Source organism: Oenanthe melanoleuca, chromosome 6 (genome assembly GCF_029582105.1).
Source record: "Oenanthe melanoleuca isolate GR-GAL-2019-014 chromosome 6, OMel1.0, whole genome shotgun sequence".
Classification (NCBI taxonomy): domain Eukaryota; kingdom Metazoa; phylum Chordata; class Aves; order Passeriformes; family Muscicapidae; genus Oenanthe; species Oenanthe melanoleuca.
Window position 1 is genome coordinate 28,650,403 of NC_079340.1, and position 17,128 is coordinate 28,667,530.

Genomic DNA, 17,128 nt, shown 5'->3' on the forward strand with positions numbered 1-17,128 from the left:
GTCAGGTGTCTCAGCTGCTGGGAAAGAATTTCTCAGAGCTCCTTCAGAAACCAAGATTCTGTCATATGATGAATTCTTCACTGTCAGCAGGTAAGTAAAAATTGTGCAGATCAGTGACTATTTACATTAGACTCAGATTTTACTGTGATTTGCACACTTGAAACTTTGCCCCAAGAGATGTTATTCTACTTACCTTCACTGAAGTCTTTTGGTCAACATCAAATGGTTAATCTGATCAAATTTGAGACTGAAATACCAGTGCAAGAATTCTAAATTATTACAGGACGTGTTCATCTTTTTGCCAGCTGCTCAACCAGTGTATTTCTTGAATTCACAAGTATGTAATTCAAACACAGCAATTCTCATGTTTTTAAAAGCACAGAAAGGCTTTCTTCATGGCTTGGTTTTGTATTTTTGTGCACACCAAAACTAAGGAGGAGTTTGCATTAATCTGCAACGTGAGTATGAGACCCAAGGAGAGATGAATGGATCACATTGCTCTTCTGCAGCTGGAGCCAGGTTTCTGCTGGGCCTTCGGGAGCAGCATCTTCCCATGATTTGCTGAGCAGATCAGTGCAGAGGCTCCCCTTCTCTTGCTCCACCAGATGAAGATTAATTAAAATACACACACACACACTCATGTTTGGAATCTCTGTGCCACCTTTCCCCCACTCCCAAATAAAAAACTTAGCAGTTGTTTAGGATTTTTTGAGTAATGAGTAACCAAACCTTTTTTGGAGACAGTCAGGAAGGAATTTTACTCAGAAAACACACAGAAATCCCCCTTCTGTCCTGGAAAATTGTGGATTTTTCCTATTTTGTATATTTTGATCTCTGTCAAATCAAGTGTGATAAAGACACTTTATTCATTTGCTCCCAGTACTTATTTCTCCTCTGCTGCTGCAAACTTCCACTGATGCTTTATTTCAAATTTCTCAGGCCAATTAATCCAGTTATCAGTAGTTTTATATATGCAAAATGTGCTTTTCCCTTGACGATCCATCCTTTACAAGGTGACTTTAGATGATAAATTACTGCAATGAAAGTGTTTAAAAAACATTGACACAATGCAAGAAAGTTGATAATTTAGCAAAACTATTTTATTAAAGCTTATTCTCATGATAAAATAATAGCCAACAAAATCATATTAGGCAGGTCTTCTGCAAATGTGTGTAGCTGCCACCTATTCAGATATCATTAAGTCAAGATATTCTTGTTTTCTGTGGTATTCTTTATTTTCAGCTATTTACAGTCAAGCATGAAGCAAAGATTACATCAGGAATGTAGTATTACAATTACCCTCTCGAGATTCACTGCTTATTGTAAATAATGCCAGATAGGAATTTGTGTTTTCCTTCTTACCACTAAAATACAACTATTTTGCCCTTTTTCCATTCAGTATATTTAAAAATATTGCACTACATTTAATTTACCTCTTACAATCATCATCATCAGCAACACTATGCGAGGAAAACGATATCCAGCTTTTCTTACCCACTATGTTACACGAGTCAATTTAAAACCATGAATGTGTTTTTGAAATCAGTATTTGCATTGTTTTCACAGCTCCTTCATGTGCACCAGGGCTTAAATGAAGCACTTGGATATATTTGAAAACCTCTGTAGTAGTCTGTAAGAGCAAACACTGATGGGATTGAATGCAGATCACCACCAATGGTAAGCCACTGAGAAAATGGAGTGGGGAAGTCTTAATATGCATCTCAAGCAAGTATAGGTTAAATAACTTTTAGACAAGAAGGGAAGCTAGTTTTGTGCGATTATTTGCTGAAGCTTCATTTCAGAAGTGTGTCACATGCCTGTTTTAGCATGGATAGTGTTTTCCATACATCAGCTAAGTAGTATCAACTGCCCAGAACTCACAAAAAAGTGCAAGTAGTTGCATGACTGGCAGTAACCATTTTGTTTAGAAGCACAAGCAGGCTGCTCCATGGTGAAAACCACTGCTTCTTAATTTTGCCCATCACAAACTAAACCAAGAAGCAAATTTAAAGGAGAGGTACATTATAAATGACCTCAAAAACTAAAGGAGTTATTCTACCATCTCAAACTCCACTCCCACAAAGGCTTTTTTTTTTCTACTACCAGCAATACCAGTGATAATGATACAAGTACCTAGCACAGTACCTAAAATAAAGATGATATTTTATACAAAATTTCTATACACAGAAGATGAAACAAAGACATGTCTCCAGGAAATAAATAAAAACAATGGCCTTAGCCAGGTGATGCTAAGATCCACAGTTTACACATAGCACAACACCAGACAGCTCTTTTCAAAAGCAGCTGGCTGAATTTCTTCCTCATCTCTACTGGACTCACAAATTGACTCAAATAAAACATGTTATATACATTATAGGACATTTGCTGACAAAGGTGATCCTTCTGCTCAGACTCTATCTTCTGTCTGAGAAGCTGAATGCAACTTACCACTCTATGATTACTCAAAAGTGTTGAGAGAACATTAGTTACATTTGTATTTTGCACCTTAAGCTTTCCAAAATGATAGTCTGCAGCAAAATATTAATTTCTTTATATTACTTACACCATCATTGCATGCTTTTTCACAGAAGGCAATGAAACCTCCAACTCTTGTGAAGAACAACTTCCCGTTATCAGGCTATCAGATAATACAACATCACAAACATATGATTTTGTTCTGGAAGGCAATGAGCTTCTTACCTTGAAAATATTCCCAATTAAATTATTATGAGATACCAGTTTATACTTTGGTATCTAGCAATAGTCCAAAGTTGTAAGGAGGATTTTTTTTAGCATAGCATTACATATATTTCGTGTTAAATACAAACTGCATAAAGTTCTTGCATTTAATAAGAACATGGAAAACAAATGATATGCAATGGTAACTTCAGTAAGTATCAATAACAGACAAAATGAAAGACCTTTTGTTTGCTTTCATGATATGTTTGGCAAAAAATACACAGCTACCTAGAAGACATACTATAAAACTGTGATCAACACTTAAAAGCCTGGCCCCTCAGTGACTCCTGTGTCAGTCATCAGCTTAGGCATGCAACAAGCTTATAATGTTTTCATCATACAATGGAAACTAATCATTTTGAAAACCCTGCCTGTTTTCCATTGAAAACACTAGCTAAAAAGAATAATACAGAGAGGGGAAGTGGGGGCAAATGATACATGAAGGAAACCATACACATTGATGTGAAATGGTAATGTTACATAATTAGAAAAAATAAAAATAAGTTATTAAAAATAAATTTCCAATATAAACCCCAAAGTGTAGTTTTGACCAGCTAGTTTAACAAAATGATGGTGCTGTAGCTGGAGAAAAACCACTATTAGCAATTAACTGTGGAGAAGCAGGACACGGACATTATACCAGTGTTTTAATTTAATTTCTGTGTGTTTGGAGTTAAGTGCAAAGTATTCTTTTAGTCCATTCCTTCAAAGACTAAATATGTAAATATCAGTCTACTGATTGAGGTGGATCAGCTGGTTCTTCTTCTGATATGATGTTCAATGTTGGAGCCTCTGTCAGACTGCCATCTTCACTATCCACTTCTTCTGCTATACTGGGTTCCTCGAACTCTTTAGTCACTTTTTTGGACTGCCTCTCTAAGAGCATGTTCTCCAGGGACTCTATATCCTCAATGCCTGCCCTGTAGTGGATCATCAGCAGCGTGAGGGCCTGCAGTCTCTCACCCGACTTAGCCAGCGCAGCAGAAATCAGGGCTTTTTTCCTCGCGTCGCTCGTCTCCTTTTCTTCTTTCAGGAGCGAGTTATTGTTTTCCAGCTCTTGGTCTATTTCATTCTGCAGCTTATCCAACATAAACTCCAGTTTCTGGAAGCGCTCCTCTGTGGGTAAGCTCCTGTAGAGATCCCGGCCGATCTCCTTGACGGCGATGAAGACGCTGTCGTCGAGGCCGCCCTCCTTGCGCAGCAGCTTGATGCCGGCGCGCTTGGAGGGGCTGCCGGGCCCGCTGAGCTCGGTGTCGCTCTCGTTGTCGGACGTGTTGGGCGTGTGCTTTGGCGAGGGCTCGGCCACGTCCGGGCCCGGCTCGGCCAGCCGGGCTTTGGGCACCTGCCGCAGGTTCAGCAGCCGGGTGCTCGTGTTGATGATGTGCCTGGTCAGACCTGTGGTTCTGTTGGCAGCCTTGGCCTCGGCATCGACCCGAGGGGATGCGGCTGCAGGAGCCTCCTGTCCCTCCGCTCTGCCGCTGCCCACAGTTCGATCGAGCCGCTTGTCAGCTCCTGCACAAAAGGGCATCTCAGTTAAACACTTCTCTTGACATTTTTTATGGCAAACGTAAGCACAGAGCATGCACTGCGAAGCCGCTTTAGTCCACACTTTCTTTTTGCAGTAATCGCACCAAGTTGGATTCTGAAACTGGGTATCTTGGAAGTTATGCCTGCTGTCTGTGATAACTTGTCCTAAGAAAGGATCCTCTTTCTGAAGGGCACGAGCTTCTTCTTCTAAGTGACTCTCCCTCTCTTTCTCCAGATATATGCTTAAATCATCAATTTCACCTTCTTTTAAATATTTGAATTGTAAAGTTACATCACCGTAACAAAATTTTTCATTGAAACCTTTATGGGTTGTCAAACTCCGCAACGCTGTTCTGGTGACTGCGGCTTTAGGCGTAGGAGCACCCAGTTGAAATTTTCTAACAAATTCCATTGAGGACGTAGCTAGACAATCTAAAGCAATTTCTTCAAGTTTTATGCTTGCATATCCTAAGCAGATGAAACCACCTGCTTTGAAAGGGTCTCTGCACCACAGTGCAACATTAAGGTACTTATGGTATTTTTCTACTTCAAAGAGACAGGAGGATGTTCTCGCCATTGGCCATCGGCCCTGACGGATTTTATAAGGAATTTCTGGTGACTCCCACGTTCGATGATCATCACTATCTTTGCAACTACGTGCATTTTCTGTAAGTCCATCTTTTAATGTATCTTGCTTTGGTGCTGTTACTACTTTTGATACTGTTGGCTCTTCTACCTGATCACTAACTTTAATTATCTTCTCTGTAGATTTTTCTCCATTATTTGCAGGTGGAGGTGGCCTCTCTGGTTTATCAGAACATACACTTCCAGTTTCTAACGTACTTTGGCTATCAGTAGACAGAACAGGCTTTATTTGTGGCCTAGGGGGCACAGGAGGCTTAGTGCTAGATCCTTGTGACTGTTTACCCAATGGCTGTGATACATCTGAAACCTCAATCTTAGGTGTTGCCACTTTAGCCCCATCTTTTAGTTGTGTTTTTGATGCTGTCTGGTGACTTCCTAAATGCAGTTTTCGGTTCAGGATGGGCGATATCGTTCCAAGAGGTTTAGCAGCAGCAAGAATTACTACCGACCGTTTGGGACTCAGAGCTGTTGGCAGATCTTCTTTTTGTTCAGGTGAATCACAAGCTAACTCTTCAAACTCTGAATCAAAATCTCTGCTATCAGCATCAACTGATAAACTATTCTGGTCATCTTCTGACGGTGCCAAGAAAGCAGTGTCCTCCAATTGCCCAAATCCATCCTGCAGTGCTGAGCCATGCTGATTATATCCAACAGGCCTTTCGTAAAAGACTAAAACTCTGTCCCCAGCTTGTCTAATAAGCTTCAACACTTGGACAGTTGATGTGATTTTAACACCTATTAAAAAAAAAAAGACAAACACTATTAAATTCTGATTATGATAATAATCTAAGTAACCAAAAATAGTCAACAAACACATTGTTGCTCAGTAACAAAGGAATTCAATTATTACAGAAGAGCTTAATTGAAATGTAACAGATGGATTTGCTCCATTTTAGTCATACAAATATGGAGCTGGAAAAAATAATTACATAAATACTCCAGTTTGCTGCTCATAATAATACTGTAATCTTACATAGTAATGTTGATTTGATATGGAAATGGTTTTAACAAGTTTTTTAGCAAGGATTTTACCTTGCTCTTACTAGAAGTTTCGACTTTTCATCAGTAGACATTTAAAAAAGGACTCAAAAAGATGGGTATCTTTAAACACAGTTATAATTGTAACAGAAGCAGGCTAAAATGAAAATAGTTCCAATATGTTAATGAAATATGGGCATAATACTACATTATCAGTGTGGCTGGAGGGAGCTGAACCATCTTCCTGAGCAGAATTTTCAGAGCCATTTGATGTGTCTTCGAATTACATGTAAGTCAAAATATCTTAATGAGCACACAGTCCAAATAGAGTCATGCAGGGGATCATGTAAAAATGACTCTTCCTTTGTTCTAAAGCAACCATCAGTTATTTCTTCAAAGGAACAGAAAACCCTTTTAAATTACTGGAGTATTGCAATGGGGATTTATTTAGGCAGTACCTTAGCAAAAGGACTCATTGCAGATTTTAAGCTCTAGTCTGTAAAACCTCTGTAAAAGGTTAAACTTCCTGCTAGCCCAGACACATTGATGTTTTGGCTGGGGCTTTTATTGTTTTGTTGTTTGTTCTGTTTTTTAATGTTGTTGCCAAATGCTTATTCAAGCTTCTTTTGCCTTTTACCTAAGGAGGAGTAAATAAACATGCAAGAAAACAAATCAAGCAAAGACCTTAAGTGACCATAAATACATAAATGTTAGTTTTTGAGTGCCAAGTACAACTGTAATTATTAAGAAGGGAGATTAGCTCAACTGCATGTGACAAGATGACCCTTAGAGTGAAAGCTGACATATCACTCACTGCCAATTGCCAGCAGTCTGTCCCCTCTCTGCAGATCAGCAGCTGCAGCAGGTGAGTTTGGAGTCACAGTTTCGATAACAACGTGCCCTGCATCCTCCTCCTTGGACTGCACAAGGCGCAGCGTGAGCCCAACGCTCTGCAGATTCCCTTTCACAAGCTCTGCCTGCAGAGAAAGAAGTCAAAAGGATCTCAGTAGAGCTGACAGCAAGGATTCATGGCTACTAACAATAATTTAAATAAAAATTAATTAAAATTGCACCATTTAATATTAAAAACAAATTATTATTTAGAAAATGCATTAGGACATCCATTGACTTCACCTCATTGATTAGCTGTCTTCCAACTAAATTTACACCTTTGGAAATATTCACAAAAAGTCCCAGTCCTAAATAAAATGCTACTATTAAACACAACCTTATCCATTTTTTTTAGGGACATCAATCCAGGTATCATTTTGAATGCAACCCATTTGTGTTATAAAACCTAACACTATGAGCAGCTCTCCAGTAGTCTGTGCAAAAGGGTGTTTGGAGTGGCAAAACTCTTATGTTTTAACACATTACTTTAGTAGATTTAGAACAAATCTCAATTAACAACAGCCTAAAAAGTTTCTTCAAAGACACAAACCCTTTCCTCATAGTTATCTTGCAAAATAAATACAATTTATATTTTAACTCAACCCCAAATACCTTTTAAAACAAAAACAACAAAAAAAGGACAACTGAGGTGCAATCTCTGTAGCTGACTTTCATATGACAGACCTAGGTAGTGATCAATTATTTACAGACCTTTGGCAACTTTTTTCCTAATAAAAGCAGTCCTTAATGAATTTAACAATATAATCATTCCCCCTAAAGCACATTCCTTTTAAACTATTTCAAATGACTGTCTACCATCATTCCGTCAACAGATATTCTGTTTGAAAGGAGAACTCATATGTTTCAGCTTCAAGGATAGAAATTTAATTTTCTTTTTTGATTCCCAAGAAGAGAGAGGCAGACAGTGTAGAAACCTCCACAGGAAATTTTATATTTGGTTTCAATTTACTGAGTTCAGGTAGACAGCCTTCTCCTCCAGCCTTCTGCATTTACTTTGTTGCTATTCAATTGTGGATGTTTGAACTGTCTGGAGTTGAGCCTCCTCTTTGGAGGATGTGTTTGTTTACTCAGTTTCTGCAATGGCTTTCCACAGATGGGAGTGGATTACTTAGCTCAGTCCACAGCTCTCTCCTTGGTGCATGACTGTCACTCCTTTCCCATAATCTGCATCTTGTTGTTTTTTAATTGTATTTCAGTTCTTTACAGAAATAAAAATGCTGTGCTGCTTGGCAGTTTGCTACAGAACAGCACTGAGTTTGAAGAAGCAGACTTGCATTAACTTTCTAAGCTTTGTCACTATTTTCTGCATTTCCCACAGGCAACTCTTTTTTTCTCAAACTTCTATTGTTAATATCCAATATTGTATGCAAGAGTAACAAGACCAATATAAGCTTAATTGAAGTTCCAAGACTTAAAGGTTATTCCAGAATGAACAAAGTAAATAGTTGCCTACAGAAACAACACTGATGGAGTTTCTGGGTTGATTTTTGTTCATTTGTTTGTTTAAATGCCATCCTCATTTACACCAAAACTACTGTTACATAATTAAATTTCAAAAACTCTAAACTACTAAGTGTTAAGAAACAAAGAATATTAGAAATGTCTGTGGAAGAAAACAATTTTTTTTAAAAAAATTGCTCTTCTGCTTTAGCCCTTTATTTATATGCAATATAGCTTTAAGCTAGCAATTCACAAATGTTGCAATATGCTGTAAGGAAACAACATGAACAATTACTGCAATTTCAAACAACACTAATTGAATATTTTAACTGTCAAAAACACAAATGACATGAATTTGCTTTGGCAGCACACAAAGCTGCAACAAAAACAACATCCAAAGATCACAATAATATAACTGCACATTCTTATCAAACAATGAGGAAACCATTATTTCTGAGCTTTGCTCAGAGTCCAAGTACTCAAATCTCAGTTTTCCTATGATGGTTCCTTTGTAAATCTTGCTCTAAGTGATTAAGCTCAAAAAAAATTTCCAAATCATTGTGTTTGAACAGAAGAGGAACTATCATAATGAAGAGCAGGAAGTAAACTCGCATTTAAGGAATGCTGACAAACATGAAAATTACAAAGGACTTAAAAACAAATTATAACCACTTTCCCCCCTAATTTCTGTTAGTGCACTGAAGTAGGAAGCTGTTTAGTGAGAGAATTCCAGGAAAGAAATGGATGCTTAGAACAGTGAAGGGAAAAAAAAACCCAACAAAAACCTCAAGATGGTTTTCCTTTTAACACCCTGTTATTCTAGCCATTTAATTATACTCTTTTAGGAAGTAATGTATTTTGACTGTATATAGTTTCTTCTGAAATTTTACATTAGTTCTGTATCTCAAAGCCCAGAACTGGAATTCATTAATAAGACAAGATGTTTGAGAGGCATGGCCTGTCCAGGGTGGACATCCTGTTAGCTTTGCATGCAGCAGAAGAGACACTGCTGAGCTTGCTCACAACATGAGACAACTCTTGTCCACTCAGTGTCTGAGCAGAGCAGAAACCTCCCAAGTTCTGCAGAAAGGTGGCCACCACAACCCTGTCACACAAGTTACCTCAGGAAAACCTACTCCTTTCTTTTTACAGTTGGTATTTTCTCGTCCATTCGAAGAATGGCCCAAAGTGATAAGGTTTCTCTGGAAAGTCACAAGTCTTGTCACAAAGAGAATGTCAGGAGGAAGAGCTGGGGATACAACATCCGACTTTTTGAAGAAAGGCAGCAATGATCTCTAACCATTGCAATCATGGCAAAGTGCATGATGAGCAGATATGGAGAAAGGACATAATTAGTGAAAAGGAAAAAAAAGTTACCAAAAGCTGTTTCTTAAGGCGTTTGTCGATACAGACTGATGCTCTTGAGTTTCCTTTCAATCCAAGGACTCCTTTGAGCAGAACTACACCATGGATGACTTAACAGTGAAAATATTCTGTAGTGCAAAGACTAGAAACCCCTGAGGTGACCCCCAGCATTTGACCCTTCCCTCCTCCTGCAGGGAGAGACCACATGAAAGAAATGAGGGACAGCTGGGACCCAAGACATGTAGGTATCTGAACATTTGGCTCCCATGCAGGGAAGGACACGGCCTGCAGATTACAACATGTATGACTCACTGATGGCAAGGAGACTTCCAATATTCCAGCAGTATCTGATGGAAAGCTGTTTTTGGAAGAAGAGTGCCTTTGAACATAACAAGCAAAGCTCATCTCAACTTTTTATTAACTTTGGCACAGTCACAAGCTTTCTCATGAAGTAAGGTGGTTTTATTTATCAACCCAAACCAGATGAATAGTTTCCTTGATTATTCCTTCTGGCAACTGCAAGAAACACCACGCTGTCTCAGGCTAAGATGAATGCAGGTGAAGACCATTTGGAGCTCTCAAACACCCCTCACTCCAACAAGTTCACTCACAAACCCAAATATCTTTGTATACCCAGCACAGCTATTTTATGCCATTCAGTCTCCCCCTCAAATTATGACTTGATAATAAATGGGAAGAGCCAAAGAGCTATTGGAACATGAAACACGAGGAGGATGAAAATCAGTTAAATGACACAGAGGTTAGAAGAAAATTGCTGATAATGAAAGGACATTTATTATCAAGAAACCTTGCTGCAAGGGAGAAAAACTAGCAGCTGCACTCAGGAGAAAGGGACATTTTAACCAATTAGCTATAGTATATTAAAGCAAGTTTATTTTAATTTGATCTAATTAATAGTTCTGTTTTACTAGTTTCTGCAAACCTTAGTAGTTATTTAAATAAGGAGACAAAGCAGATATTAATACTTCATTGTCAGTGACAGCATATATTCAGTGTATTTTACATTGAAATAGTTAGAACTAAACTATATCACAGAGCATAGAAAATGTACCTTTAAAAAAAAAAAAAAGCAAACAATCCCCAGACTATTTATTAAATACTTGTTGTGTTTAAAATGCAGCAAAATAGGAATGACTATCCTGGAGAGGGGAAAAAAAAAAAAAAAAGTAATTTCCTTTGTGTTTTATTATTAAAAAACCCCCCAAAACTCAACAATAAAACAAGAGGGCACAAGCTGTTCATTAACTTTAAAATTAATAGAACATTTGATGTGGAGCTGTGAATGCTTGACTCTTACAGGATAAAGTCCATAAGCATTGATTCCACAGCACAGGCTTCAGTTTGTTTATATGCTCCAGTGTATGAGGCACTGCAGAACACAACCCCAGTGCTACTTTCAGTTCAATATTGGATGTATGCTCTGGAAACACAATGCAGGAGAAAATTATCTTGTGTCTCTCAGCCTTTCCTTGCCTCAGCCTTGTTTTCTGAAAGCCTGGCAGTTGCACGTCAATGAAAATCAATTCTTCCAAACCTTTTCAAACATACCAGTACTGAACCACAGTGATTAATCAGAAGTTTATAGCTTGCTAGTATCATTTAAATGGCCAAATATTTACATGAGTGACAACACACAATACAGTTTTCATCTTCAAATGCTTCATGAAATTATCAGTCGGAAACAATTTACAAATACAGTGGGATGATAAATAAATATCCCTTTTACAGGCAACAGACAAATGTGATGCCATCTCATTTACTATTTATTCCAAAACTGTATATATGAATTTAGATTATTATTTGATTCAGAGGTAAGAATGCCATCAGTAGTACTGTAGTCTTTTAAGAAGAATCTAAGTTAACATTAGATACAGCACTTCCATTCAGAATTTCTAAGACAAGACATAATAAATAATGTTGCTTAATAAATACAGAGATAACATCTAAGAAAGTGTGTGACAATCTCTTACCAGCTGTGCAACATCGTTCAGCTAAACTTTAAAAACTGTTAGGCCCGTACAAAAATAGAGAATCATAAAATTAAGTCATAGCAGGATAATTAGAGCACAAGACTTTTGCTTTTAAACCAAACTGCTTATTTTCAGGAACTGAAAAGGAAATTACTGTTTTTGTAAGTTTAATTTTACACTATAAAATAATTTCTAATAGTCTAAATTTGCTTAACTATTTGTAAGCATCAACACCATAAATCTTCACTAGAATTTAGTAAGCATGTCATATTCTTTTGAATAAATGCTAAGAAAAACTTGATCACCCAAGCATAAATAAGAAATAATTTACTGACTTTACATCAATTAGAAGAATACTGTTTCCCTATTCCCTATCAGGGGTATGTAACATACTCTATGTAGCAGAAACTGAACCCACGTCAGTGCTGTACAACAGACAAAAATATTTTTTTTTGTTAAAGCATTAGAGTTGCCAAAGGGGATCTTAGGTTTTCTTGCAAGGTATAGTCTAATGTGTTTTGAGGAAAAAGAAGTGAAAATATCTGTGAATAAGTCTGTAAAGTATTACATTCTCCCACACGACGCACACGCTGAGAGGAGAGGAAGGAATATTTCATGTCAAACCCCCCAAAACATTAAAGTCCAAAAACTGGAAAGCAGTTTCTTCTCTTCAGAAGACTCAGTTATTTGTATTATTGAAAAAAGGTTTTTGGCAAATACCCTTAAAACATTGACTTTAGTATTATTGCTTTTTCCAACCCTATTACTGAATACAGTTATTATATATGACCTGCACAGCAAGGAGACTGTGAGATTATTTACAGGGAGAGAAGGCACTGAAAGGAAACAGGTATCACCAAACTCATGATTTGCTCCTTAGAAATACTGGACACAAAGGAAATCAAATAATTATCTTTTAATGTTCTAGGAGGATTTCAATCTATGCTTTAGAAAAGGAATAGATGTTTTTCTTCACCTGTGACACAGTCCTGAAGCCTAAAAAGGGAGTTTCTGCCAGTGTAGTCCAAACCTCTTCTCCAGCCCTCCTGTCCACAGGATACAATAACCCCAGACCTGCTCTCATGTAAACCTTGACTAAGGAATCCATGATGACAGAAACACTTTCATTTCTAGGCATACAGAAAGCTCCCAATTACAGAAACCTTTTCTGAGCATTCAACAGCTAACCTTGCTCTTGGGATGCTTAAATAGCTCAGTAATCAATAAAGTATGCCCTAATTATCAGTTATAAACTGTGTTCACTGTTATGCCTTACACATGCACAGGTGTAATGGTGCAGATGTGTGGATGTGCCTCCATCTCCAGATTTGACCTGTGTATTTCCTTTAGTGGGTTCAGAAATGTTGAAACACACTGACAAAAAGTTTAAATAAAATAAAAAGCTGTAGTAATATTTACAGAATAACTAGACTATACAGTATGACAAACAATGAAAAGGAAGAAAATAATCTCTGCAATCAAATTAAATCTACACAGAAAATTGTCAAGTTATTTTCCTCTTAATTAGAAATAGGCATTAATTTCAAATCACTCATTAGAAAAAGACTGATGGCAATGTAATGTCAAAGATAATACACTGGCTACTTACAGCTAGAAGCAATATGCCATTCTAAGAAACCAACGTGCACTAGAAAACATGTTTACAAACTTAGAAATTAATCTACCAATTTGTGAAATTATTTTTTTCAAATAATTAATAAAAGACTGCTTGAATAAAAATGTTTTAAATTTTTTCATTATTTAATCTAAATCCTAAATCTAAAATTGCTAGTGTTCCACAATTTGTATCAAGACTTCTATGACAATAACTAACATACTCTTCCTTGCTATGTGATCCTTCCTCCATACCAAAGACACATACACATCTTTAATATCATTCAAGTGGAAATTTTCATGTATTTTTCCACCATTCCCAGGTTTACATTGATTCAGCTAATTTCAATGAACATTTTGATTTGTCCCCCCCATTTTTTCAATATTTTGACAAAACAAATCAGACAAATATGTGAATGAATATGTATTTCTTCTAGATACACAGAATGGTAGGTGAAGGGGGGGGTGTGAGATTTTTTTCCCCCAAAATAAATTTATAATATTTTAATACAATAATTATAATTTATAATAAATTTATTAATACATTTAAACATTTAAATATATATTTATGTGTGAATAGAACTTTCAATAAGAAATCAAAAGGAAATGATCTGCTGCTTATTAAAAAATCCTGTTGAACAACAATCCCAATTATTATTTCTGCACAATTCCTTTTACAGTCATAACTGAGCAACTGCCAAAAAGATATTCTTATGCTCATTTTGCCTGAAAGAAGAAATTTGATGATACTATTAAAAATTCAACATGCAAGACTAAAATAAGTTTGAAAAAGCTACTAAAATGGACTTCTTCTGTAAGGAGATACCACTGACAAAAATAAAATTTCAACGACATTTTCTTAACTTCTCTTTCTCTTCTGTGCACTTATTTGATAGTTAAACTATGCCTTACTTCTACTCAATGTTCACTCTAGTGTTTGTAGAGGGTTTCTGGACCAGGCTGATTCTTCAAATTTTAGACAGTTTTAATTAATTGTTTCTTGTTTAACCTGGTGTTCTGCTTTCCTCCACTGCAGCTCTTACTCTGTGCTGAAACCTCGTGAGTCAGGAGGGTTTTTCTGTACTCACAGCTGTTCTGAGCAGACCTCCACTTGCTTAATCCCTTACAAAAAGTCAACTTTCCACACTGCTCACCTTTCTCTCCAAAACCTCTGAACAAGAACACACTCTGCCCTGAAAATAATTTTCAGCAGTAAAACAAAGAAACCAGCCTCAATACTCAAAATTATCTTGAGACTAATTAATTCACACAATTTTTCTAGCACAAATAACAGAAAATATTTTTTAAAAGTTCTTCAACTTCTTTCCTTTAATTCAACATTGCCCATTTTGCAATTTCTGCATTTTGGACATACATTTGCATTCCATACCCTATCAGCTGGAGCAGCTTTATAGGACTGGTTACATTTTGGGGTCTCACTGAGTGTCACTGAATGAATAGCCACCAGCTGTTTTGTGGAATACCACAAAAAAACAGAATTTTGATCACTATAAAACAGAGAAAAAAGGGAAATGGGATGTTCTATCTTTTGTTAATCTTTGCAGCCTTGTGAATTGTGGTCGGCGCACAGGGAGAGACAACGATCTCAGACGCAATTTTCCCGTTTAGTTTGTTTCACTTTTAGGAAGAAGTGCACTTATGGACAAAAGCCTTGATATTTTCTTACTAGTCATCCTAAACAGGAAGCCAGTGAGACTCATTTTCTGTTCTACGTGATAACTTGTAAAATCCAAAAAATACAAGTTACAAAATATGACCATAATTTCATTCTGAAATGAGTTACACATTGGACCAAGATCATATTTAAAATAGCAATTCATTAAGGCCACAATATGGCAAATGTTATGCACATGTCTAAATTCACCATCATAAACTATTTGTCTGAAAATAAATGTGACAATTCATCTAGGAAAATTAAACATCTGCATGTCTGCCTGATGAGCACTGAAAACTTTTGACATCAGCAAAATCCAGAACAGGCTTCTTACTGAGGAACTGTATCTTATTTTTCCAAATATTTCTGACACATTGCAGGTAATCCTGGGCTAAGCTACTCCTAAAAAATTGAATCTTCCAATTGCACGGTGAAGCAGGTTACACGACATGCAAAAAGCAAAGTGTTTAGCAATTATCATGAATTGCTGGGGCATTCTTACAGCAATTACAGGACTTGAATGGAGGACTTAAAGACAAACAAGGCAGCAGAAAACCTGCATTTAACTTTGAAGTGTCAAAAGCAGGTAAAATAAAGGCCTTCAGTTTTAGGGGGAGTTCTTCTTTGCAGAGCAATTTAGCACAAACACCAACATAGCTCTTCTTTAAGTGCTCTTACTCACTGACATCATTCTAGTCTTTATTAAACCCAACTTTGATGTTTTCCTTTGACTCTGAAGAAATAGAAAAGATCAATTTTTTCCCCCCAATGTTATATCACCATATAAGCCTTTGACTGGAAAAAGGCTTCTGCCAATATTGTTTAAGCATTACTTAAGCATTATCATCATATAAATATTTTGTGCAAAACTTAGGTAGTCTAATGAGAAATACTGCAACAAGGTTACTAAGTTCATTAATAATACCATGTGTGCATCAAACCAATAAAAACTTCACCTTGTTATTAATCACTGCATTGCAAATTACAGACAAAGGAGATTGATGAGAACCTGTGAGTTAATGCACTGTGAATACGTGCACATGAGAGAGGTCAAACTAGGGGTTTGTTCATCTCTGAGATGGAAGCAACAAACCTGAAAATATTCAAGTGTATGCAATAAAAGCAAACCTTCTAAAACAGCAATTACTTATATGTACCTTGGAAGCATCTCATCAATAGTGATAAGACAGCTACTGTTAATCTTCCTACAATAAACTCAAAATATTGGCCTATCAGGTAAAGTTCTTTATAATGGAAATAATAGACAAAGTGAAGAGTTTTCTCCACAGAGAAACTGTTTGGCAATTTTGACTATTGGACCCAGCAGCATTAACTACTTGAATACTGATGTGGATATTGCCATCAGAACCGAAAATATGAAAAGTTGTTATCCACTATCATTACAATTACATGCATCACAGATGTTAGTCTCCATGGGAATAAGATACACAATATAAATTATAAGCACTAAAAAGTAGCAACGCCTCCATGTCAATAATGGGCTTCAAAGTCACTTTGTAAAGGGCTTAGAAGTTACTTTTCTGACAGAAAAGTTACACTCTCACAAACAAGCATTAAGACAGCAGATAATACAAATTACACTCTTATCAATAACACAGCCAAAGCAACAGGGACCTCACATACACCTAGAACCTCCATAACCATACAACTTGAAATATCATAGAACTTAGGAGAACATTTTGTAATTTGTGCACTGCAGAAACACTATTTTCTTGGCAACTGATACATTTCTCATCAACACTAATGGCTAGATGGCTACTAAAGCAAAGCACAAGCCTGAACCATATCCTGTGTGACCCACTGAGTGTTCAGACTCCCACATTCCCACTGAACTAGCTAAGCCCAAAGGAACTACAGCAGATGTAGCAAAATGATCCATGATCTTAACAGCTCTTCAGAGATTAAACAGAAGACCCATCTGTATCAAAATGAAGTTCCTGTTGCATACAAGCCCCAGCCCCACCCTTTGCCCAGTAAAACCATACCAACACTTCTCTGAAATTCCATGTTACCATGGCCAGAAGAAATGAGGATTTGTATTTAACTTATTCCAAATAATTGCTGCAAGAAGGCCAAGGTTTTGTATATAATAATCTTTCTGTACCTAGAAAGGCAGCCAAACCACACTGAGTTGTTTTCAATTAAATTCTGGACAAAACACTGCAGTATAAACACACAGCTATACAACCAGTAAAGGTTTCCACGGCCATACATCTATTTC

At 36.8% G+C, this 17,128-nt stretch overlaps 1 protein-coding gene across 1 annotated transcript in view; it reads right to left on the reverse strand.

Moving 5' to 3' along the window:
• Positions 1 to 1,082: 1,082 nt before the first annotated feature.
• PDZD8 (PDZ domain containing 8) overlaps positions 1,083 to 17,128 on the reverse strand; it is a 52,158-nt gene continuing 36,112 nt past the window's right edge. Inside the window, exons 4-5 of the mRNA XM_056495151.1 lie at positions 6,704 to 6,866; positions 1,083 to 5,646 (exon numbers count right to left, since the gene is read on the reverse strand). Coding sequence (XP_056351126.1) covers positions 3,467 to 5,646; positions 6,704 to 6,866 — 2,343 coding nt within the window. The 3' untranslated portion in view covers positions 1,083 to 3,466. The remainder of the gene's footprint in view (positions 5,647 to 6,703; positions 6,867 to 17,128) is intronic.